We start from the raw sequence: 25476 nt of genomic DNA, 5'->3' as shown, positions 1-25476 counted from the left end.
AAAATGGCCTCTCCCATGTCCAGAATGTGGCTTTCCTCAATGCTTTACGAGATTTTGCTGCCAGGAGGGTGTATGTTTAACTCTTTAAGAGTTAACAGCTGGGGTCATTTTCTTGTAACATAATTCCTGGAATAGGGCATCTACAGTTTTTGCATTGAAGTTACATATACATAGTCAGGTAGTTAATTCTTAAACGTGGTCTTACACATCTTAAGCTTGCCTTTGGATGAGTGCTTTCTACTGTTCATAAAGAAACTGCTAGCACATCTTGGGGTTGGGTTGGTTGTGTGTAATCCTATTAATTTTACATATTTATGTTTAGTATTGAAGTTGAAACAACAGATTAAAGCTCTAACAACTCTGACTAGGAAAAAAAATTATATGCATGGTTGTTACCTGTCAGGGCTAGTTGAGAGAATTTTGGGGTATTTTAACTACCTGCTCAGAACACTTTGCTCATTGTACTTGGGAAAATGAATGCTTGAATCGTGTTCATTATTAGCTTTTGGTATCTTTTTTTAGCACATGCGGCTGCAAAATCACTGGGAAAATGTTGAACATATTCCTAGAACAGAAAAGGCAGAATCCTGGTAGGAGGTGGATTGGCTGTGTTCTGCTGTGTCATATTTAGCTACAAAGAAGGGAAGTATTGCATGTGGGAAGGGATATGTGCTTCTAAAGAATTTGTAATGTGTGTAATTAAAACAAAATTTCCTTCCCTCTCTTTTTCCACTGGAAAGGCTTGGTTCTTGGTAGCTGCACATGCGAGTATTACAGATACAAGTATGTTTTCACTCAAGTCTAAGCTTGTCTGCACTTAAATTAATTCTGTTATTTTGTGTACTTGCTGCCATTTCACTTGTCAGCTAGGGGATAGCATTTAATGCTGTGCTGAAAACTCATTAAATACAGTTAATTCCTGCACATCCACCAGTAAAAGACCTGATTTCCTCCCCCTATGATTTTAATTTGGTTTCAGGTTTTCAAGTTTGCTTTACCTTGTAAATTATCCATACCTTTACACAAAATACTAATTTGTTTTTGCTTTTTATTTTAAATGCAGTGTTAAAAGGTATGCAAGAGCTTTGTAAGAACTCTGGTAGACAAATTTCCCTTCCTCTCCCCTGTTGCTGAAAAAACCACCCCGAAGACAAAGGCAGCTCTTATGTTATAGTTGAGTTGCAGATGTATTTGGGTGGCTGCAAAGCTTTTTCATGTGGATGGTGACAAAAATGTGAAGGGATCTGGGCAGCTGTTTTGATTCTGCCTATCTGTAGAAATATGTAAAATGCCTTTCACTAACTGATTCAACTTCATTTGAAATAGATCTTCACTGTCTGTATCTTCAGTTCTGCTTCATATCCTTCATGCTGTGACTGATAGTCTTGTCCTTCAGTTTGAATGTATTCCAGGACACTTGACTCTGCTTCCCTGTGCTCAGTTTAATTGTTGTTTTCTGCCCATCTCCAGTACCCTCAGAGAGAACAGCATTGCTTTGCTAAGCTAAACGAGCCAGGTCTCTTGCTGACGACCCAGTTTGGCTGTCACCATGTCTGTTCCAGTTAGGCATTTCTTGAAGGTGGTTGATCAAATGAGGTCTCCTCCAGAGAGCTGTGAAGCAGCACTAATCCATCCTTCCCAGTGTCTCTTGAAAACAGTGTGATGCATCTTGGAATCATGTTTCCTTTTCACATTTGTAGTGATGAGCATCAGCCACTGGTATAATAAAATCCCCGTTCACTTCCAGTCTTGATAGAGGATTAATCTGAGAAAGGCCCTTTGGTTGCAAATACAGCACGAGACGCTTTTCAGTGTCAATGCACCTTTAAGATGTGCAGTTTTTTGATTTGGAGATGGGAATTGAAAAATTCTGACAGTTGGAAAGGTAAACTATGAATAATGAGTTGAATATAATGAAAGAGAAGAAATTATGGAATCATCAATACAAATAATTAAATATGCATGTGCACGACTATACTCCATAAAAAATAACCAATTTCTAGTAGTGTATTCTTAATTTACATGCAGTACCTCAGATCAATGCAATGCAAAATATTAAGGAGATAAGGATATTAATTCTGCTGTCTTTAATCTGAATAAATGGTCTTATTTAGCCACGTAATTGGTTGCACAAGTATAGGCATGCTGTATTGTCTTAGTTTCCCACAATTTAAGAGCTGATAGCCTCCTGTGTATTGTAGTTGGTTGAGTTTTGTTCTGTTTAAAAGCATTTTTCTTTGAGAAAAATGAAGAAATAATTATAAAGAAGATGAACACAAGCTTATGTTATGGTTTGCAGCTTTCTGACTGGTATTTAAATTTTCCTTCAAAATGTGGGGCTTTGATTCTTACTATCTTCACCATTTCTTTGCTGTAGTGTCATTATTTGTTACGCTAAGTAGGCTGTAATATTTCTATGCTAAGTGCTGTTTTAACTTACTCAAGCTTAAATGTAGATTTTTAAAAATTAATTTTAATAACCAAAATAATTTTATTTTACTGTGGAAGTGAATTTTTCCTCTACTTATGATGCTGTGAGGAAATGGATCATCAGCTGCAGCTGCCGTTTGTACAAATAGTGATGCTGCAGTTTGCAAAGCAAAGCTTGACAGTTGGACAAAAGTGTAAGTTTAGGTTTCTCTTCCCCCTCCTGCCCCTCCAAGGGTAAAATCTTTCATTTCTTGCACTACAACATGTATTTCTGTATGGTAGATGTTATATATTTTTCTAGTATATGTTTATAAATGTAAGCATGGTAGAAATTGAGATTCTGATACTTCTCAGTTTTTGTGAGGTAAGACAGTTTTAGGTTCAAAGGAAGATAAAGTAACAAGTTGGGATTTGCAAGCATAGACACTTTTCATGGCATCAGGGATCTGTTGCTTTCTCCTGTAGTGATCCTTCTCTGCTGGCAGGCAATTAACCATTAATCACCAGAGACTGCAGTCAGATCCGCTATGGCATTATTAACACTTGCCTGGACATGTTCATCTTCCTTAAGAAGGAGCATGGGCAGGGCCACAGAGACAGCTGGGCAGTTTTATCTTCAGGGTGGGGCAGCACTGCACCTACTGTTCACTGCTTTTGAAAAAGTGTGGGGGACTTCAGCTTGTTAGGTTCAAATGCAATAGGAGTATTTTTGTTCCCAGATGACATGGATCTTCCAGCTTTTTGTCATGGAAAACCTTCAGTAATGGGTTTGCTAGTAGGCTATAGGAAATTGTGGTAATGCTGTTTTTCTTTTTGTGTTAGTTGGAAGAAAACATAAAATTATATTGATAAAGCTTGTCGGGGATATAGCGATTTGGAAAGGGACAGTCAGAACTCTGACTGACAAAACCCGGTACTTGTTCGTATGCTGCGAACAGCATTGATGGAAGCATTGCCAAATTTCATGTGACTTAGGTAGAGTGACCTTTAGGATGACTGTGCTGATGGCCTCTGTCTGGCTGCACAATATTCTGTGAATTAAAAAGAAAAAGACAATCCTGGTCCTTTAATCTCTTCACAGTGGTGTCAGATGGGAGATTATCAGGTATCCAGCAGGGATTTCTTCCAGAATTACCAGTTCTTGTGAGTATTTAGTAGGAGGGATGATGTAATTGTCTGTGTCCCTGACTTCCGAGGGCCTGTTGTCTAACCCTTTCCACTTTATTGGAATGTAAGGAGAAAATGGCTCATCAGATAAAAGCATCTGAATATGTAACAGAAGAAAAGTGATGATGAAGACCACTATTTATGTTTGAATCTGAGCCTAGATGAATTCTCTTAGAGATTATTTGCTACTTGCAGTTTTCAAATAGGGGTTATCCCAGATCATTGCTTATGGAAAAAGCCCCCAACAGTAATTAGTTCAGGGAGGTCTTTGGCCTTTGTCAAGACAAATTTCATGAGATCATGTGCCAGGCAGTGCCTAGATATATTTCTTAATTACAGCTTATGTAGGTTTCGTTTTAATGGTGGAATTTAATTCAGAGTATCTACGGAGCACAGAAGGGACTTCTAGTGGGGTCTGTACACTCCATTCTACAAAGCAGCTGTTTATTTCTTAGTTATTTATTTCTTAGAGTATTATTTTGATAGTGATCAGTTGTCACATGAGACTTCTTAAAATAAAAGAACAGGGAAGGTGAATTCTGTGGCAGTTGTTGAGGTAGGGCTGAACATACCCATCTGTAAATTTCATGGAATAAATAGTTAAAGTTGGCATCATTCAAATTAACGGCCAAGGAAGTCATTTGTTCAACAAAGTGAAATAGATTAAAAAAACATTATTCGAGTACAACTTTGCTTTAACTTCCATTTAAAAAGTTACATGATTGTAGATTGTTCTGTCTTATAACAGGATACAGATCGGGGTTTCATCTTTTTAATTTTGGATTATAAATTCTTCCCAGTTCCTGTAAAGATCATGGCTTTTTTGTGTGTGCTGACATTTTCATATTGTGAAATATAACCTGTGAACTCCTTATTTCCTAACAGGTGCTCATTTCCTGAGTTTAGATTGGTTCATCTAAAAGAAAACAGAGTGTGCTATTGAAGAATGTGTGGGAGGAATGGCACAGAATATAGATGTTGCCTCCTTATTACAGAGTAACAGTATCTGTGTTCTTTTCAAAGTACTACTTCAAAGTTGTCTTTTTGAGGTACTACTGAGAAAAAACTTGCCCTGGGGAGTTTCATGTGCTGTTCTTTGCAGTGTAGATTGTGTCATTTAAGATGGCTCTGTTTCTGAGTATAGATTTTTGTCAGTCCAGGTTTGATGGCTTGTGAATTTTAAATAGCTGTTTAGACTTCAGTTTGTTCTGATTACTGTGCTACAATGGAATTGTTTTATTTTGGCACTGAGAATCCAAGGGAAAAATAAATGTAGCAGGTAAATAATCAGTTCTGTGTAAATCCACAAGAAGTGGTGATTTTACTTAATTTTCAGAGGTCTTGAGTCTTACAGAACTAGAAGTAGAAAGAAAACTGATTTTCTTCTCCATTGTCCAGTGCTGTCTGATTTCCTTCCTTCCTCCCTGCTCTGTTTTTAAAGGTTTTGTGTATGTCTGGGCAAACAAAAACAAAACAAAAACTTAATTATGTATACTTTTTGCACAGACTTTTAAAAGTCATCCATGTATTTGATCTGCCAGAAGCTGACAGTGCATGATGAGCACTTCTGCAAAATGTGGAGGAAAAGATACCTTTAACTTTCTCAGACTACTAATATTATGCCTCATTTTGAAAAACAGCTCTGGGTACAGGTGATTTATTCTCCTTCCTCCTCCATCCCTGTAATTAGCTATAAATATTTGCTTCTTACAAAAATTCTTTGGGAAAAAGTCTTGTTGGCCAAATATTTTAGACATGAGTTTTAGCAGGAAGTAGTAGTAGGCACTTGTCATCTTGGTTCTGTTATAGGGTATCTCCCCAAATGGGTGAAATGGGGACAGCCTCCCCACTCACCCTGATCTCACTCTTAACACAAAACTGTTGCTAAACCAGAAAGCATTGGTCTTTTTGAAAAAGTCCTGTATATGCCTGCTACTTATAATTTTATAATTCCTCTCCTTAGACTGAACTGTAAAAACCAAGACCTCAACTGGAAAAAAGTATAATATGAACTAATTTCAGTTTCTGCTGAAAACTCCATTGACATTTTGACTTAGTATCAAAGGTCTTAAAGGATTTCACTGTTGTAAAAGAAGCAATTCAGATTTGAGATCTTGTGGGTGTGGGGAGAGGAATAATTTTGGGGGGATTTTAGCCATTTATAGTACACTTGCTTTGTTACCTACATGCAAGGTAGATGGAGTTTTCCAGATTAAACCTCCCCACCCTCAGCTTGTTGGCTTGCTTGACATCAGCAATTTACTTTAGGACTAGCTTTTACTAAACTATGAAAATAGTGTTATGTTTACTTAAAGCAAAGTGATAAGTTTTAATGATATGACTTGTTGAAGAAGGGAAGCCTTCAGAGAACCTGTCTTGCAGGTTAGTCAGATTCTGTAATAAGGAATCTGACTTAATAAAGAAAACGCTGCAGCTCAATGTTATTACATAAAAAATACGACCATTGCAATAGAAGTGTCACTAAAATTACTGAAGTCTCATAATGTTGGTTTTATTTGTATTTTCCTCATTATTCATATAAGAATGTTTGTTATATTGGCTAAAGAGGATTTAACCTGGAATCTTACAAAGTTTATTTTGGCAGTAGCACATTTCAACAGAGAAACAGTTTTCGTAAGCATTTTCTGGGAAGGTGCTTGGATAGGGAGTACCTAATTTTGGTTTAAGGTGTTGGCTGTCTATTGCCAAGTATATCTTTATCTCAATATGTTGTCCCTAATATGAAGTAATATCATACTTCACCTGTTGGAGGGCTAAATTGAGTGGCCTCAACAATAGCCTTGTTAGCTCCTTGCAATTATTTGGGTTTGCAGTTGAGTGTAATGCTTGCTCTCTGCTCTGCATATTTCTGCTTCTTGGTTGTCTTTACAAACAAAGTAAGTGTGAATTCTCAAGTTGATGAACAATCTTTTCTTAGAGCCAGCACTGTCTCTCTTCCTCCTTCCATCTTCATAGGTCATTTCCTGTGTTTAGCCCTTGACTGTGTAATTTCCTCTGGTGAAGCATGATGGAGGGAGCATGGTACAATTGGCTGGAGTGCTCTACAGTCACAGGATTTCCACCCTGCCCCATTGGAATACATATACACAAGATGGTACATGAATCTGTGATGTTTTGGTTTTCAGAGCTAGTTGATGTATCTCACGTGGTGTTCTGCAGCAAATCTCTTCTTAATGATTTCTGTTAAGTACTAAAGGTATTGAACATAGATGTGCTCTGCACTAGGTGCCAATATAAGGGCTGAGTCAACATGTTGGCTGTATTTGTGTGCAGAGCTTTTGCCCTCTGGAGCCTCTGACAGGCTTGTCATGAACACTTTACTCTTGACTGTTGTTCAGCTTCTGACAACTTCCGTTTCTCCTGCTTCTGAATTATTTAATATCTAAAAAGTAGTTTATTTATATTTGAAAATAATATCAAAATTAAAAAAAAAAATCTATATATCAAGAGAGTCACAAAAGCCTTTTAACACTCCTTGGAATGCCTGTTCTTTCTCAGCTTTCACTTTTTTTATATCCCTGATAATTGACATAAAGATTTAAAGGTTGTTGGAAATTATGTGTAGTCCAGTAGCTTTTCAAAGGAGTACCAGGGGACTGACTCATGGTATCACTGACTTGTTTATGTGTATTTTTTTCTTCACTGACATTTTTTCAATCTCAAGAGTATGGACTACACTAGAATAATGCAGGCTAGGCTGGGAAAGGATAATTGAGGTGTTTGTGAATATTAATGCCAAGGACAGAACACTTGGTAAAATGAATTGATAGTCTGCAAAGTTACTCAATTGGCCAGATCAGGTGTTGGCTGCCTTAATATGGATAGTTGAACTTCAATTATTATCACCTTGTCTTTGCTTGCGCTGGTTTTTATTCGGTATTTTGGCACCCTTAGTAAAATCAAGGATCTTTTTGCGTAGGAAACCTTCACAACTTTCCCTGTTGGTGACGGTTGCAGATAATTAATAACCACTTTATCTGTTTCTCTTCTATAATCCTGAGACTCCTTGGCAAGCAAGTCTATGTTAGGATGTACAACTACATTCTGTTCAGTGTCACTAGAGATGTGTGTGATTATGGCATGAAAAATTTAGATATTTGTCAGTTTCTTAATCAAAACACTCCTAGATCAAGGAGGGATTCTATGGTAGTTCGTTCATCTTTTATCTTTATAGTTAATAAAACTAATTGGTGGTCTATACATTCCTCCCCCGCCAAGACACGTTTCACTACTGCCTCATGCTAAACCATAGCTATGTTTGGAGTAGGAACTTCCAGGCTTTTCCCTTTTGCCCATCAAATATTTACCTATTTTAAAGCTACTGATTCAAAACTCTTAGAAATTAAATTTTGTATAACTGATGGCAAAAGACTTTTTCCCTCCCCTCCAAATGAATAATAAGACTCTAAAAGCTGCTTGAATGTTGCTGTGCTAATGAACCTGTAAATGTGTTGCACAGTACTGATTATTTTCCTGCCTGCTGTTGGGCATGCTAATTTTGCATTCTCCTTACTCCAGTGGAGTTTTCTAGGAAGAAAACTTTTACCTCTAATCTTTTTAAAAATATCATTTTAGTATTCTTTTCTTAGAGATCATGCTCTTCTACTACAAAAGCTCTTCTATTTTTGGGGGTTATTTAAAAACGAAAAATAAGAACTCCTCAGACTTCTATCTTCCCTTCTGTTAGAAAAGTTTCCTGTTCACCTCCACTTGGGTGTCAGACTTTGACTGTGGACAGGGACCATCTGTGACCTTGGGCCAGCCTAGCTGGAGTGCAGCAGGCCCAGGCATGCTGTGATAGAGGGCACTTCTGCATTTCTTGGCCATGTTGTTATTGACCATTAGTATTTGGATGTGGTCATCCTCTCCAAGAGGATTCCTGAATGTAGTTCTGGGTAATCATTATCTGATTCCAAGACCTCCCTGGACTGTTTCTTTCAGTGTTAGACCACCCTTAACAACAAGTACTTTGATGAAAAAATGACAGAAGACACTATTTTTTTGCAGAGTATGTTCTGCTTTATTGGGCATATGCTTTGGTTTGCTTCAGCTTTGCAGTACTTGATATCTTGTAGGGGCTTATGGTATTTTGGTGGAGGAGTTTGTTCTTGCATTCAAGTGGGTGGGTGCATGGCACTGGCCTTTCCAGAGTATGGCCAAGACAACCTTTTCTGTGAGAAACCAGGCAGTACTTTGCTTAGTCTCTTGGTAATATACTTCCAATGCCTTTAAAAATGCTCATGGGTTTCTTAAAGCAGATGAAAAATAATCAGTATATTGAAATAAATGAAATTTCATAGGCAAGAGTGATGACACTGCCAAGTAGAACTGTTTCAGTTTGCTCTTCCTCTGAAAAACTGGGTTATACCAGATGTTAACTGGGTATAATGTGGACTTAAAAAAGGATTAAGGAAGGGATAAGTGTTGATAGTTTACTGCTGTGTTTTACATCATCATATCTCTATGGTGCTGTAATACATGTCTTGCACAGGCTACTGTCATTGCAGAGGCTGCGGTCACTCCTGCCTGTGTTCAGGAGCAGTGCTTTTTAAAGCAAACCTCAAAGCCCTGCTGTGCTAGAGATCTGGCCAGCATGTTGTCCTGTCTGACAGTACTTGCTGCTAGAGAATGGAGAGACCTGCCTGCATGTGTAGAATAATCCTCCTGCTGTGTGCTTTCACAGGTCTTACCAGTCCAGGGGTCTCCTGCATCAGATTCTGTTTGTTAACTATGTTGAATGTCTCTCTGATGCATTTATTATCATTGTTTCCCCTCATGCACCAGGCATTTGACTTTTACAATGGCTTATCATTAAATCAGTTTGAGTTATGGGGGAAGGATCCTAAATTTTCACTTACTGAAATCAGATTGTTTGCTATCTGTTGAACTAAAGGCATAAAGAAATCATTCCTCATATCTGCAAGTCACTTAGGATTTTGTAAGCATCACTCATCTGCCAGCAGCAGTTCTGTCACCAATTTAGCTGTGTCTGGGAGAAGAGAGGAACAGTTCAGGCTGCGACTGGAGCGTGCCCAAGTCAGAGCTTCACTGGGGCTGCAGGGAGGGAGGTCTTGAGCAGAGAGTGGGACTTGAGAGAGCTGCTGCCGTAGGGTGATGGGTGACAGCAGTGGGAGGTGAGGCAGAGCTGCTCCAAGCAGTGTTGGGGTGGGCTTGCTGCTGGAGGTGCCTGAGAGAAGGCAGAGCACAGGACAGCCATGGCATATGGGTTTTGGCTTTAAAATGCAGGCAGTAGAACAAGTGGCATGGACAAGACATCTGGATGGGTTTTGGGAGGGGTAGCTGGCCAAAGTTTCTTTAGTGTTACTCAGATACTTACAGATGTTTCAACAAACTTAATTTTCAACTCCCTATATAAAAATAAACTAATTGATTCTAGTGGTATGGAATACAGTTATTATATTAGGACCTTGTAGAATTAAGTGTGGCTGTAATTGTCTCTTGGTAACATTGGTTTTTTTCTGGTCTGTCTTTCTTAATGCACCTGAGAAAATCAGTGCAATTTGTCCTTGCTGTTTTTCTCTGGGAGAAATTTGATTCAATCTTGGTTTGGTTTTTTTTTTGTTTTGTCTTTTTTTGCCTTTTTTTTTTTTTTCCTTTTTTGAGCATCACATTTCTTTTGAACCGTTTAAGGTTCAGTGACGGTGAATTGAGTCTAAGTTTCCTTCCTGTGCTTTTCTGTTCCTGGGCTCTCCTGAGATCTTGCATCACTCTCACTTTCATGATGCTTGTGTGGCATCACAAGGCTTCAGTTGCAAGAGAGATGGGGGTGTGTTGTCTAGTAATGTGTCAGCCTCCTGAAGGTCTAATAGTGACAGGCTATTAGAGCAAATAGTGGTAGTCTCTGAGTGCTTATTTTCTGATTGCTCAACTGGTTCTTCAAGGTCATTCTGGTGTAATCAGGCAGTATTGTTTAAACTGTGATTCCCTCTTTCTTCATGCTTTCTGGTATGAATTATGCTGTGCCAAAATGTTGTATGCCTTATTCTCCAGAAAAATCACTGTTTTGGAGAAGGTAGGTTAGTGTGACAGTAACTTCCAAGGAACACAAGATATATTTCTCTGTATATTTTCCATTGTAAATAACATATATAGTAAGAACAGAAATACCTCACACACACACACGCTTTTCATTATGGTGAAAAGTGCTTGTGGAGATTCAGATGTTCCTGATGATCGATCCGTGTCAGCCTTCCTTATGGCATTTACCTTCATAAAATAGCTTTTTAAAACACAAAACTTTAAAATCGTTAAAAAGGATACTAAGGAATGAAAAAATAAGGCTTTTTAAAATTAAATAAAAAAAGTTAGGGTTATCCAGAAGTGACAGCTGTCTAGCTTGTCACATCCACTTGAATTCTCTGCACACAGAATTATATCTGTCAACATATGGCACAGTAACTAGATCTTGCAAGGTCCTTCTGCCATTCTTCAGTCTCTTTAGTTACATGAAGAATTTAGTGCTATTAGCTAACTTTGTCATCTGAGGCACTTTCTTGTTACGGACTTTGGCTAACAGCAATTTCTCTTTTGAAAGCTTAATAAATAAATAATAAAAAAAATAATCTACTCCTCTAGTACTAGTGAAGTACAAAGCAAGCATTAACATACTGAAATTATTAGTGCAACTCTGAAGTCCTTGAGCTTCTTTAGGACTCTTGGCTGAATGTCATCCACTCTTGGTGGTTTGCTAATTTTTCTCTTGTCCATTTTCTCTGTACTAGTTTTTTTCTTCTAGCAGTGCTTTGCTTTGAAACAGATCCTCTAATGCATCTTCTGTAAAGAAGCCTTTTACTGGGAAAATAAGTTCCTCCATAATGAACATGAACATGCAAAAAATAATTCTGGTCATTTTGCCCTGACCTTAGCTTATATAAGCTTTTTTTTAATGCTTCTATTAGTTTACTTACTTTAGCCTTACCGATCCTGACAGGCTCCTTGCTTCTCATGTGCCTCAAGAAAGGATTTAGTTGTAGTTTTTATACTTTTTTTTTTCCTTCCCTAAATTACTTGCGGGACTGTCTCATTGTATTTTTTTTCTCTGTTTTTAACTTCCTATTGTCTGAGCCTCATTTGGACAGCTTTTACAAAATTCTTCTAATATTTTCTCTAAAATGTTATTTAGCCATCTCCTTCCTTGCCTGTCATGTCATTATACATCCCCACTAAAGTCCTTCTTTTTTTGTGATTTTTGTATTTCCTCTAGGCCTCACATATGTCTTATATCTCATTGCCTACAGACACTTAGTTTTTGATGATTCTCTTTGTTTCCTCCTATTTGTCTTAATTCCTTTCATTAAATTCCTTGGTGTTTGTTGCTCCTGCAGATATTTAGATCACTGTTAAATTCTGGGGGAGGGTTACTCTAATATTTTTAAGCAAATTCTGCACAGTGCTTAGGATCAAGAGACGGCTTTTCTGACAACTCGTTCCATGAAGGAGTCTTTCCTGGTGTTCAGTAATTTGTCTTGGCTTCATGTGTCATTTAGTGGATAAGAAAAACCTCCCATTGTTTTTGTCTTTGCTTTTGTAACATTTCTGAGTACCTTTAGCTTGGTCACTCAATGCCTGCATGTTTCAATGTGATGGCTCGTGTATTTCTCATTATCACTGTCCTGAATGTAAAGAAGGTAAATGTACTCTCTTAATGAATAAGTAATGTCTTCAGATAAACTTCTCTATTCATTAATTTTCTCCAAAAAAATGTTTTTAGCTGCAGATAACTATTTCATTCTAAACTTTCATACTGGTTTCTTAGTTTTTTAATGTATATGCATGCCAATAACCAGTGGACCTCCGGACTGGAGGATAACTTTTCTTGTTGAAGTAGACTTCTTTAAGCAAAGAACCGTTATTTTTTCCACTTTTTGGAAAGTGTCTGAGTAAAAATAGGGAACACAGCAAGCATTTTTGTTCCCGTAATTTTAGACCTGAGATGCTTGCCTTGCGTATGAGGGGTTTTTTTGTAAATATCTACTCTGGAAAGATAGCATAGGGTATGGAAGTGAAGTTGTGCGAGTTCTTATTTGTATTTTCTCTAGCAGTGATTTGACAATCCACCTCTTTGCCTTTGGAAAAATTCAGCTGAAGGCAGTGACTTTGCAATAATCTCCCTGTCTCTAAACTGAGCAGTTGGTAATGCTGTGGATGTGTAAAACCTGAAGGATGCTCCTTTGCACTGAGGATGACTCCAGTCAGAGTATGGTTTGGGGACAGGGCAGAAATGTTTTCTGAATTCTGTCAATACAACACACAAGATGTCGGGGTTCTTGCATCAAACAGACTGGTTTTGTTGTGCTCTTTACAGCAGTCTTAGAAACGTTAATATGCAACAGCAATAGGTGGGAAACTGGAGGGCAAAAAGAGTTTAGCAAAAACGTGTGAAAGGTGGAACAGAGGCATGGGGTAATTGATACCTGAAATTCAAATGCTCAACGAGTGCTCAAGAAGAGAGAGAGACTAAAATAATTGACTGACTTTATTTCTCCTTTCTCATTATTCAAAAATGAAATGCCTTTTCTTCAACTTGGTGTGATCTAGAGCTCTTCATTGTCACTGGCTTGAATTCATACATTGTCTTGGCTTTACTCTTGATTTAGTGTCCTCAAATAATGCTGTGTGAGAACACTTGGGGCTTGTAAAAGGCACTTCATTGCTATCCGGTGTAGTCTGTGTAGCACTTGTGTAGATGAGATCTTGGAGGTTTCTGTATGAGTTATAACCTGGGGCAGGAGGAAAGCTGCTGCAGTGGAATAGCTCAATGCCATTGGGAGGCTTGGTGTGGAATACTCTTCTGGTTAACACTGCCTACTTTCTAAGCAATATGGTATTGAACTTTCAAAATGCAAGAATCTTTGTTAATTGTTTTGATTTACAATACAAATATAAAAGCTAAATGCAAACAATCAAATACTGAAGGAAAAATGTAATTTTTCTTATGACTCTTTTCCTGTATCAGTTATTTCAGCTCGGAGTTACTACTAAAATAGCTTTAGTGCAAAAGTTTAAAATCCAAACTTTTGCATCCGTAGAACTTTCTTACAGAAGAAAAGGAGATTTCCATCTCTGCAGTAGAGCAATGATTCAAATTGCAAAAGCTGTTGTATCAGTCTTAAGATACTGAGGAAGATTTTGTTTAATTTTTATAAAGCTCTTTTAACAATAAACTATTGTCACCAATCTGTTGTTACTTTTTCCCAGGTTTCGCTAAATGGTACACAGTTTACAGACAGTTCTGTTGGATCAGAATTCACAGGTGTTTCTCAGGTATGTGCAGTCAAATTTTGTGGGTGTATATAAAAGCAGAATTATTTACTAATGGGAGATATTAAGCAATATTAAAGGTACTAAAGCAAACTCTTCAAAAAGAATGCTGTGTGAGATTGGGACTTCGCTAATTGAAGTCAGTTTCTGATGATTCCTTATTCAAGCTTTAAAAAGCAGTGGAAGCGTTTTTTTTAAAGTAAAATTTGATTGTTGTAGTATGCTTGAAATTGGACATGGATGTTAAAAAAACCTATGCTGTTTTATGGTAATAAAGTTATTCTTGCAAATAAATCTAAATACATAGCAGAGATGCAGTTACTTCTGTTCCAACTTGTCCTACTTCCAGCTTTCATTTATGAATGCTATATCTGAACGTGTTTCAGAGTGTGAGTGAGACTGGGTGTTTTCTTGTAGAGATGCAGCCCACATTTTTTGAAGCTTGACTAGTGGAAAAATATCTTGCTTTTCCCAAAAGTTGCACTTTGCTCTGATGATGCTGAAGAGACATACAAATGTGACCTAATTGCAAGCTCTCCTAATCCAGCAAGAGTTTACTGCTCCTGTTGAAATGATCACATGAACAGTCACTGCATTCATCACATTTTAAATAAATGAGAAACTGCAATTTATAGCTTCATTTTAGCAGGACAGAATCATAACAGGTATCAGAGATGCTTATGGTCTAGATTTTGTCAAAGTTTCGATTTTCATTCTTGGTTTGCATTGTGCTCTAGGAACCAAAGGCTTTAATTTGAGTTTCAAATTTGTCGTAAATATGGGCCCAATGGGGAGATTGTTAGGGTTTCACTGAGTCTGGCCAGAACAAAGATTATTGTTCCTCCTGTGTTTGCCATAGCTTTTTAATGATTGTGGTGCAGCTTTAACCAAGTTACGCAAACACAATTTCTAGAAGTCCCTGCAGAGTGGCTGAGGTGTGTTTGCCATGACCTTTACCTTTGCAAAAAAGTGTCAGGTTGTCTTAACTTCTGAACTTTTACATTTTGTCCTCTTCTTTTCCTACTTGTTGGAAGATGTCCTGCAAATGGTGTTCATAAGGATTTGCCTGCAAAATAGCTATGAAGATGTCATCATTCTTACAGGGACTTAATCTGGCTTTTAAAAAAAATTCGTTTAAGAAGGGAACTTTCAGGGCTAAGGCATCAGCAGCCATGGCCTCCTGAATGCAGGGGTTTTAGGCATGAATGAGATCTTCAGTTGAGTGCAGGTCAGCCAAAAGGAATGTCTAACTTGAGAAATCTGTTGGTGCTTGTAGAGCCAATAAAGGAGTTGGTCAGTCCCAGCCTTTCAGGTGGCAGAGGGAGTCTTCCTGCTTGAGAAGGTTTCCTGAAAATCTGCAGCAGGCTCCTGGAGAAACTGTGTTCTTTTTCCTGCCTTAGTGCTTAGGTGCAAATTCTAGAAGTGGCAACAGTGAGAAAAGGTTAGCTGTTCTTACTAAATCTGTTAAATTTCTCATGAACTTCTGAAATATAGGAAGGTACTTGTGGAGATGAATTCAGTGTGTCTTTCGGGTTTTTATGTCTAGAATTCTTAGTTTGTCTTTCCATATTGCTGAGTCTGTCAGTTTTCCAAATGTGAAGAGCACAAAAATCACAGTTTATAATGCTCTGCTGCTTTTCTTTAGATGTCAGCAATAGAGAATTGATTTGTTGTTGTTAAGACAAGAAGAGAGTGAATTATGGTTTAGCTTTAACTGGTCCTTTGCCCTAAAGAAGTGTTCACCTGTCCTTCAGCCTTACAAGATCATTAAAGATGTCTTTTTGTTAGTATTGAGATTGGAGCAGCATCGAGAGCAATGCCTGATCTACTTAAAGTTTACTTTTTCTTTGAGAAAGAATTTAGCTGTTTTGATGCACATAGAATATGTTGCTAACTAAGGCAGAGTTATAGTTGGGCAACTCTGTGATCCTGCTATTAAATGATATTTTGTTCCAGTTGTCTTCTTATGTCTGATAAAGTTGGGTTCTCTTTGCCTTGTGCTGTCTGACTTGTTTTTGACTATCAGTCTTGGTGAAGAATCAGCATTTCATGGCTGAACCATAGTTTCATGCACTGTAGCATCTTGAGAAAGAATTTAGATTTTGAACTGCCTCTGTCCTATGTTGCCAAGTCTACTTTATTCAAAGCTGATAGTGGATTTTAGGACCCCACTGATTTGTTTTGTTGAAACTGATTTAAACTTTTATTTTGTAATAAGCTTAGCTGAAAGTTACTTTGTTTCAGGTATTATTCATTCATATTTCAGTATTATAAAAGGAAGTGTCACAGAGCTTCAAAGATGTTATTTTTCTTTTTTGTCTGTAAAGGATGACAGTAAAAGGAATTTGTACTATCCCTTTTTAATTTTACTTACTAGATTATTACATCTAGGCTGAAATATTTTAGAGGGAAAGACTGTAGGCCATGCTCCCTGAAAACATTTCTTTCTAAATGGTAGTGTATTAGTAGTCAGAATCGTTTGCCCCATGGATATTGAGACTGCTGTGTTTGGTTTTGGGACACTCCAAATATTCACTGTTTTATAACGACTAGTAAAATACATGTGTTGTTTTTTGGGGGTTTTGTTGTTTGTTTCAAATGTCAGAATAAGTTTTTCTGGTATATATTCTGTGAATAACCAGTTACCTATCAAAACACTTGTTTGCAGACACCATTTACCTTTGGCTTGGGCCAAAGGGCACCATATACAACTGGCGAGCATTGTCTTCTTTGTAGAAGTGAACGAAAAGATACTTCGCTTCCAGAGAGCGGAATAAAAAATTCTAGCAAAACAGCACTTTCCACATCTCCAAAAGCAAACAATATGCTGCATCTTCCACTGTGGGTGTGTCCAGACTGTCGAAGAACAGTCGAAAAGGAGGAGAGGCATGCTACAATAGAGCAATCTCTCGTGGTAAGTTCTGCAGCAGACTGAGAAGATGCTTAATTATGGGCTACATGTCACTTTGTGCCTTGGAACCACTGGAACTGTAAATGCTTAAAAAGCATTTTAGGAGATGCTGAGTTGGTTTTCTTATGAGATAAACTGAACAGGCAAGTTGTTCCAAAAGCGAGGAGTTCTGGTTCTAAGTTGTGGAGTTTTAAGTAGAGCAAGGTTTGGATCCATTTTTTGCTGAGGTTTTTGCTTTTACTTCATTGGATCTCAAGCTTTGTCCTTATCCACTTTACTTAAATTCAGTTTCTTCTGCTCTTTCCAACATGACCTTACTCATTACACATTTTTCTATTCTGTCTTCTCATGTTGTGTTTTCCTCTCTTTGTGATAGGTCAACTATCTGAATCTTCCTTGTTCTTTCAGTAGATTTCTTGAGTCACTGCACTTGGCACTGACACCTCCCTGCAGATTTCTGAGCGTCATTGTCTTTTCTTTCCTTTATTTTTTAATAAAGAAGCACAGCTTTGCATAGCATGAATGTAACAGTTTCCTAGTCTTGGTAGCACTGCAAGCAACAATTTAATAGGTGGTACTAATATTTCAAGTCATAAATTCAGCCTCGTGTAAGAGCTGTGCTTAGTGTTGCAGGAAGATACTAAAAGTTCATTGACAGGTCCAGCAAAACCTCATTGGAAGTAAACTATATTATACTGCAGAACCAAGTCTTCAGGATTGACCTGGGAAGTCACACACTTGGGATAATTGGAAGTACTGAAGATTGCAGCTGACATCTCCTTGCAGAGAGCTAATAGGCTGTGCACATACAGATTTTTATTTCAGTAAATCACTGTGAAGAGGGGTTGTATAGAGGGTGTCATTAAGCTCATGTTAAAAGCATAGTGAAAAACGTTTTTGTGAGGAAAATTTAAGAGTGTATCACTTGTATACAACTTGTGTTTACAGATAATGTTGCTATTAACACGGGTAGTAAAACTAATCAAAAGAAGTTACATCTAAGGAAATTAGTGGTGGTGTGGTAGTAAACACATCCTAGAGAGTTGAAGGCACAGAAAGACTGAGGCACATTATTGTTCAGTTGAGTCAAAATTTTTGACACATTTAAGTTCTGTTTAAGAAACTAGTAAAAAAAAAAAAGTGTCCTAGATGTGCAAGGAAGGCAGGATTTGCTTTCTAAGTGTTTTGTTAAGTTATAGATACTCCAGGTGTAAATAAAAATTTGCATTTTTTCTTTTAATTTGGCAACTGTTTACTTTTTTAAAGAGGAATTTTTAAAAGTAGATAGCAAATGGGTTTTCCAGATTGGAAGCTTGACATAAAAAGATCACTATATGAATTAGGTTGCTAGTCAAATTAGAGAAGCCAGTTGGGAAAAAAAGCCAAAATTAGCTAAAAATAAAACCCAAACCAATAAAAATTGTTACCAGTGACTGCAAGTCAGAGTACAGGTGGTTTGCTGTAGATGTTCCTGTGCTCAGGTTGCTCTTGCTCTCATTAGCTTCCTTGGTAGCAACTGCATGCAGGTTTGTTCTTACCTATGTCTGCATCCTGATCCAGGATTTGGGGCCCAAAAAGAACCATCTTCAATCATACTACTGATGTGGGAGAGATCTCTGCCTGGTGCCAGGGAAATCTGGTGGCAGACTTGGGAGGTTGCAGGAGAGAAGCATGGTGTGTGCCTGGGGCTGGAGCACAGAGAAAGAGAAACTGGAGACAAAAATAGCAGCTGTCTTGGGCAAGTGGTCTGTGTCATCTGCTAGATTTGAACAGCACTGTGCACAGGAGATGGCATCCATTTCCAATGGCAGCAGCTTTCTAACATCCATTGCTATGAAATACTGTGTCTGGCTGTACAAACAAGGAGATTTTATGATTTTTGCTAGAATGGATTGTTACACTCTGGAAGCCAAACATACTGCTACATGAAGACTGAAGAAATAGTGCTGGTTTATGATTAAGTGTGGATGATGCAAGCCTTCCTTTAGCTTAGTTTATGTTTATGTTTATCACATAAAGGTGATAATTATAACCAGCATACTTTGGTCATTAGAAACAAAGCTCTGTTTGTATCGTTGGTCGTCTCAGTCCATCCCTTGTATTTATTAGGCTTTTGGAAGACTAATTCTTTGTGCCTGATTGAGTGTCCTCCCAAAATATATGCAGCATTAAGAATTGCCACTTCAATATTTGCCTACCTAATAACATTGCAGACCTTACAAACTGAAGGCTACCTGCTTGGTTTTGGGTTTTTTTCAGAGCCAAGATTTCCTTTTGCACATGCCTCTTGGAAACAGTGGATCACAGCAGGAATCTGTAGGAGGGGGAAGAATAACTGTTGGTGCACAGACGGTGCCTGCTGCAGATCTTAGCAATTCCTCTCCTTCAGACATAGCGTGCAACTGTGAGGCCTGTAATGAACGCAGGTAAGAACTGAACTCAACCTCAGCAGCGTGGTTGTTGTAGTCAGACTTTGGCAGTATTGTAGCTTGTTTGTACATGTGTGCTTAAACTCTTGAAACCAGTTGTCTGACAGTAACAGTAATTTCTGGATGGCAGTATTTACCCAACTTAATACTTTATTCTAGGCATTTTCAGATGTACTTGCTTTTTTCTGGAATAGTAGGAATCAATACACCTATGTGATGTATACAAATAGAGGGTAATTATTTTTGTCTTCACATGCAGAGAAAACTCAGCAGAGCCTGAACGTGAACCTCAGCAGCTTCAGAATTACTGGTCTGAAGTCAGATACATGGTTCGGTGTATTTATCGCCAAGCTGGGACCCCTTTGGCAGATGACCAAGACCAGTCGTTGGTACCAGATAAAGAAGGAATGAAGGAGCTGGTGGATAGGTATATCACTCCAAAGAATATTAATTCTATTTTGTTCAGGATTTTTCAATACTAGTTTGGATGCATGGGAAGCTATTAAATTCATATGCTGTTTGCAATAGGAATATAAATGTATAATTATGAAAGGATCCCAGAATCTTATTCTTCAGAAGACCTTATTCATAAGACAGTGTTAAGTTTGAATTGCCCCACGTGAAAGTCTTACCTTGTGGAATTAGCCTGAATTAGTAGTAGTAGTTAGTGCTTGCACCTTACTGTGATTGTATCACCTGGAAGAAATTTCATAAAAATAAAAAAAAGTTATATTGGACATTGATCACTAGATTAGGTGGAGTCCAAGAATTTCATTCTTATTTTAGAAGTCTCAATTGTAACTTTTCTAGGTATTGAAGTGAATTTGAAGATGGGCTTAATGGATCCTTAGTGGTGGGTTTTTTGCTTTTTAAGAGTAGTGTGGCAAACCTTAAAGGGCTCCAGTAGGATCATCTCAGTTTCTGTCTAATTCAGTGTGTGATCAAGGAGTTCTTGTTCTCCGTGGTTTCACATGTTATTAATATACTGAGATCTGACCAGTGTAACCAGCTGTAGTTCTCATATGTGCAATTTCTAGTTGAACCCAAATTCTGGTGAGGTAAAGATGCATTGGAAAGAGAAATTAATCTAGCACTGCTCTTAATATGACTGTACACCTGAACTGGCTTTAAGAGATAATTAAATAAGCGTATTGCACATTGCTTATATAAAAACTGTTTGGTTTTGAACATGAGTTGTGTACAAGCAGAGTAATACAGTGTCCCTCCCTATTAGTCACACTTGTAAGTGATCAAAACACACAATATAGGCTTGGAAATCAAAGATGTTCAAATGTTGCATAGTGTGTTGGTAATTAAAATGGAATCACAGCTAAAATGGTTGTTGACGTTACGCATTTTCTCCTTAATGGAAAAACTTTGGAAATCAAAACGTACACTGTGTAGCTTTCTGATGTACTCAGGAGCTTTGATTACTCAGAACTGTTTTTCACTTTTGAGAGAGATTATTAAAATACAAAGACAGAAACAGGATCTCAAAGAAAGAAACCTTAAATGTCAGTTGGATTATTTTTCACTTGAGTTTCTTATGGTCTCTATAGTGTAAAATATAAAAGGATACAGTTTGGGCAGGCACCAGTGTGTCCAGTCTGTGGTGCTAATGTCATGCAGAATTTTCACAAAGATAGTCACTGTAGGTATTGAATGCATAAAAAAACCCCAGAAGAATCCTTCATTTAGGTAGTATGCAGAAGACCATGTTACACCTGAGTAACTGGGTTTAAAAGGCAGAAGTTCCCAGTTCCGTGCTCAGCTCTTGTTAGACACTGCTGGCAAAAATGGAGTGTGTAGTCATCTTTGTTGGAATAAGTAGTGGTGCCAAGTAATGTCCCTACTGTACGTTGGAATACTTGATGGCAATATGATAGGACTGGTTTTGAATGGTGAGGGAAAAGCATGGATTAGATACCTGCAGACTTCTATTCTCCTAACTCTTAAGTACTTACCCCATTCATTTCTTCTTCCCCACCTCCCTGTACTGCAAAAAAACCAAAGCGTTCTGTGCATGCTTAAACTCCATGCACAGAAATTTAGAATGAAATTGAATTATTTAAAGTGGCTCAAAGCAGCCATTGTTCAGTTTTCTTCTGTAGACACAAATTTGTCCCATGTTAAGAAGAACATGGAGCAGTTGTGAAGAGCCTTATCTGAAGAGTCTGGGTGCCTGTAGGGTTGGATGCAAATGAAGTTAAGATTTTGAGCTTGCAAGTTGAAATGAAATTGTAAAGCCCTAAATCAGTTTGCTCCTTAGGTGTGCAAGCATCCTAGTCCCAAAGGAGCTTAGTTCTGCAGTTTTGAAGGAGGGGACTGGACTTGTTCTCTGAGGTTTAAAGTAGTTCTCTAAACCTGAGCCACTGAGATTATTTTTGAGGATGATAATGGTAACTGGTAAATACTTCTAGGAAAATGAAAACTGTTGATTACATGCTCTCTTTTTTTTTTTTCTTTTTTGTCACAAATATTCTAAAAATAAAGGCTTTGTGAAAGAGATCCATATCAGCTTTATCAACGGTTGGAACAGCAGGCTAGGGAATATGTGCTTGAAATGAAGGTTCGTCTGCTCAGACACTTGTCCCTGGGATCTAAGGTTGCATCAACGTTAGCGACAGAAGGGCCACCCCAGGCACAGCAGTTCATCTCACTCCTACTTGAAGAATACAGTGCACTCTGTCAGGCAGCGTGTACAATCAGCGCCTTCCTAGTTACTCTGGTAAGACTAAAAAAACAGCCTGTGTGCTCCTGCTTGCCAGGGCTAATGCTGACAGAGTTGTTTCTGGGCTCTTTCAGGTGTCTTCTGTAGTTGTAAATTGTAAGGTTCATTTTTCATCCTTAGAGACAGGGAGATTCTGAAATCTCTGAAAATGCAGATTAAATATTCAGAAGTGTGGAGTAGGCATTTCTTAGAGTGGCTTGATGAAATTATCTTGTTCGCAGAGAAGAAGCTGGGAAATTTTGTGGCACTTACTCTGAAACAAATCTTTAAGCAGATTCACAAATACTAGATATTCTAATGTGGAACACACTTCTCTGTTAATCTTTAATGGTTTCTTGACAGCCATGATTAGGTCACACCAACTTCTGTGTGTAGTGCTAACTTAAATTGTTCAACTTTTCACAGTCTAGGATGGCTACTTGAAAAGATTGTGTTGCCTCAGACTTTTAAACTGCTATGTAATTTATTATCTCTAAAGTTCGTCCATAAATGTTTCTTTTTTGTCAACTGATTGTGATGTTAGACTTATGATTACATTTTTGGGTATAAAAGAGGCAGTAGCCTTAAAAATTTCTTCCTGAGTAACTGTCCGTTGAGTCAGTAATACAGTAAACAAGTTCTATAATTCTATTTGTTTAAGGTCTTAGAGGGTTATTAATCCTATTTTGTTATTAATCCTTTCTTGTGCATCCTATGTTAATGTCCTTATCCTGTCCAACCGTTTTCTTGTGTAAACTTTCTGCAAGTAGGAAAAGAAAAGGTGGATAAAATGGGGAATTTGGATTTTATTGCCAGTTAGGTGAAAGTGACTGTCTAAATGGGTAAAGAGAGGAAAAAATAGATACTACATAGATTATGATGGCTGCAGGTGAGGCTATAAAGTGGAGAGGAAGCAGAGTTTCATTACTGAGGTAGTTCATAAAAGTGAACTTGCAAAACAGGAAGATGTTTCTATTAAGAAGCTTGAGCATATCTACTGCTTTTTTTTCTGTTGTCAGTGCTCTGTATTTGCTGTTGTCTGTTTTATCTTCCCCAGCTTTATCACTTAGATACAGAGGTGAGGTCACTGCTATCTCCTGTTTATTGGCTGCTTTTAACAGTCATTAAGTTTCTATTAAGGTGCTTGAGAGAGGATTGCTCTTCAGGTTGATTTGCATTGCAGCTTCTTCAGCTGTAAAACGAATGATTTGCAGTACCCCTTAGCTTTCTCAAGGTGGATCTGCCAATAATGAACCCATTAGTGCCAAAATTACACAGCTGATCAGAAAATAACCATTTTATACCTTTTCTCTGGCAATTTCTGTGAGCTAGTAATTGTGAAAACTTGGTAGATATGGGAGATTGAAATAATAGCCATGAGAAAACAGAAGATGCTTGAACTTTGCTAGTCAACCCCTTTTGTGACAAAACTAAAAGTAAAATAAAATTCCTCTTCTCTTTTAAAAAACAAAGTAAAAGAAAACACAAAATACGCCAGATTTTTCTTGTCTTTTTCCTTCTGCAACCCTGCACGTAAGTACTGAAAACGTCTTTCTACTAAGCTGTGACATTGAGAAACTGAAATGTGAGAATGTAGGATACTGTCTCTTGTCATACATTTCTTCAATTTATTAAATAACCTTTTTATTAAATGGAGTGGTATGTCACAGCTTTCAGTACAGGTGGTAGGGTCACTAGCTTCTTCAGTGTGCATGGATGTTTCCTCTCAAGATACCAGTGCACTATGGAAGAAGGAATCTTTTCAGCTGAAAACATAAAAGGCAGCCAAGATTTCTAAACTTAGTGCTGCCTTTGTTTTAAAGATAAAAGCTTTGCACGTAGTGTACTGTATAAAGGCATATAATCCCTTGAAGCTCCACCTGTGAGAAACTGATTTCTCAATGAAATTATGAACAGTTGTCCTTCCTTTCAGAGGACTTCAAGAGCAGGAACTAAAGCCATGTGCCCTACCAATGTAGGGAATGACAGATTTTACTGACAGCAATTTGGAAAGATTGTGGTCAGTACAGAAGGGCCCTCAAGTCCACAGCATAGCAGACTAGAGAGGAAAACTTGCCTGGTATTTCTTCATGAGAAACACCATAATATGTGCAAACATACTCAAGATTTTGTAGATAAGTGTTGACAGTTTTGCTCACAGCATAATACGGAAATTCCTTAAGAAATTGAAATGCCTCAGTGACCCTTGAGAAATTATTAGCATTTTATAGAAATATAAAATATTTTGAAGATATAATATTCAAAATGAAAAAGTACACGTCTTGTGCCACAAAAAACCCCGCTGCCCACCCTTCTTAATAATAATGCTTCAAACTTAATTGTTTTTTTAAATTCTGGTAGTCTTGTCTTCAGGCGTGATATAAATATGTTTGATTGGTTTATTTTTTAACCTACTATGATTAAAAAACTATAAAATTCCGAAGCATAATGGTGTTTCTAGGTGCTAGGGGTTATAGTGCTTAAGATCTTTAAGCAGATTCACAAATAGTAGATATTCTAATGTGGAACACACTTCTCTGTTAATCTTTAATGGTTTCTTGACAACCATGATTAGGTCGCACCAACTTCTGTGTGTAGTGCTAACTTAAATTGTTCAATTTTTCACAGTCTGAGAGCCAGAATGCTTGCATTTAATTCTGCTGTGTGGGTGAGTCCTGGTGTAGAAAACCTCCATACTGCTGGCTATATGTGGGAAAAATTGCTGCCTTGAAAAATACATTATAAGTGTTTTGAATTCTTATGTTTTAATTATAGTAGTTTTAAGGTTTAGCTCTTGAAATTACATCCAATTATGTGTTAAGTAACCTCAAATACAAAAATGTTCTGCTTACTAGAGAAGTAAGTTGTTGGTCTTGTCTGTTTAGAGAACTTCATTTTTTAGGCTGTAATTGAGAAGAACTGTTTATTTGATTTTATGTCAGTTGTGAATAAAGATTATAGGTGACATTGCATATGTGTCTTACAAGATAAGTTTGAAAAACTGAAAAATAATCAGAAATGACAATTGCTTGACAAGAAAACGTGAAAATTACAGGTTCAGATCATGAAATACATCTTTTGGTGCAGAAATGAATGGGAACTTTGAATAATGTAGACTTTTTCTTAATTCATGACAATTTAGAAGGAATGATGCTGTGGTTATTTAAGTCATTAAAAATTGCTTAAATTCTGAGGTTTTGGGTATTAAAACTGCTTAATATCTGAGCTGGTTCATCCAGCCTTTAGGTTGGAAATTAGACTTTTAAAAAAAATCTTGCCTTGGACAAAATTTATTTTTTTCTCTAACCCTGGCTTATTTCTGGTTGTTTTATCATTACAGGAAAATGAACATTTGAAGAAATTTCAGGTGACATGGGAATTGCACAACAAGCATCTGTTTGAAAATCTGGTATTTTCTGAGCCACTCTTGCAGAATAGCTTGCCAACGTTGGTGTCACAGCTAAGGTAGAGTTTAACTTTTGTTTTGTGGTTTCAAGAAGAAATGAAAACCCATGTTTGCAACCACA

General features: G+C 37.5%; 1 protein-coding gene across 2 annotated transcripts in view; it reads left to right on the top strand.

The window, feature by feature from the left end:
- FAM193A (family with sequence similarity 193 member A) overlaps nt 1-25476 on the top strand; it is a 78437-nt gene that overhangs the window by 18124 nt on the left and 34837 nt on the right. The window contains exons 2-7 of one of the 2 annotated variants that reach the window (XM_082282546.1): nt 13837-13902; nt 16568-16813; nt 19070-19236; nt 19499-19666; nt 21733-21967; nt 25290-25414. In XM_082282546.1, coding sequence (XP_082138672.1) covers nt 13837-13902; nt 16568-16813; nt 19070-19236; nt 19499-19666; nt 21733-21967; nt 25290-25414 — 1007 coding nt within the window. The remainder of the gene's footprint in view (nt 1-13836; nt 13903-16567; nt 16814-19069; nt 19237-19498; nt 19667-21732; nt 21968-25289; nt 25415-25476) is intronic. The other variant, XM_082282547.1, reaches the window with a different exon arrangement.

Source organism: Coloeus monedula (genome assembly GCF_965178545.1).
Source record: "Coloeus monedula genome assembly, chromosome: 5".
Lineage (NCBI taxonomy): Eukaryota > Metazoa > Chordata > Aves > Passeriformes > Corvidae > Coloeus > Coloeus monedula.
This window is presented reverse-complemented; position numbering and strand designations above follow the sequence as displayed.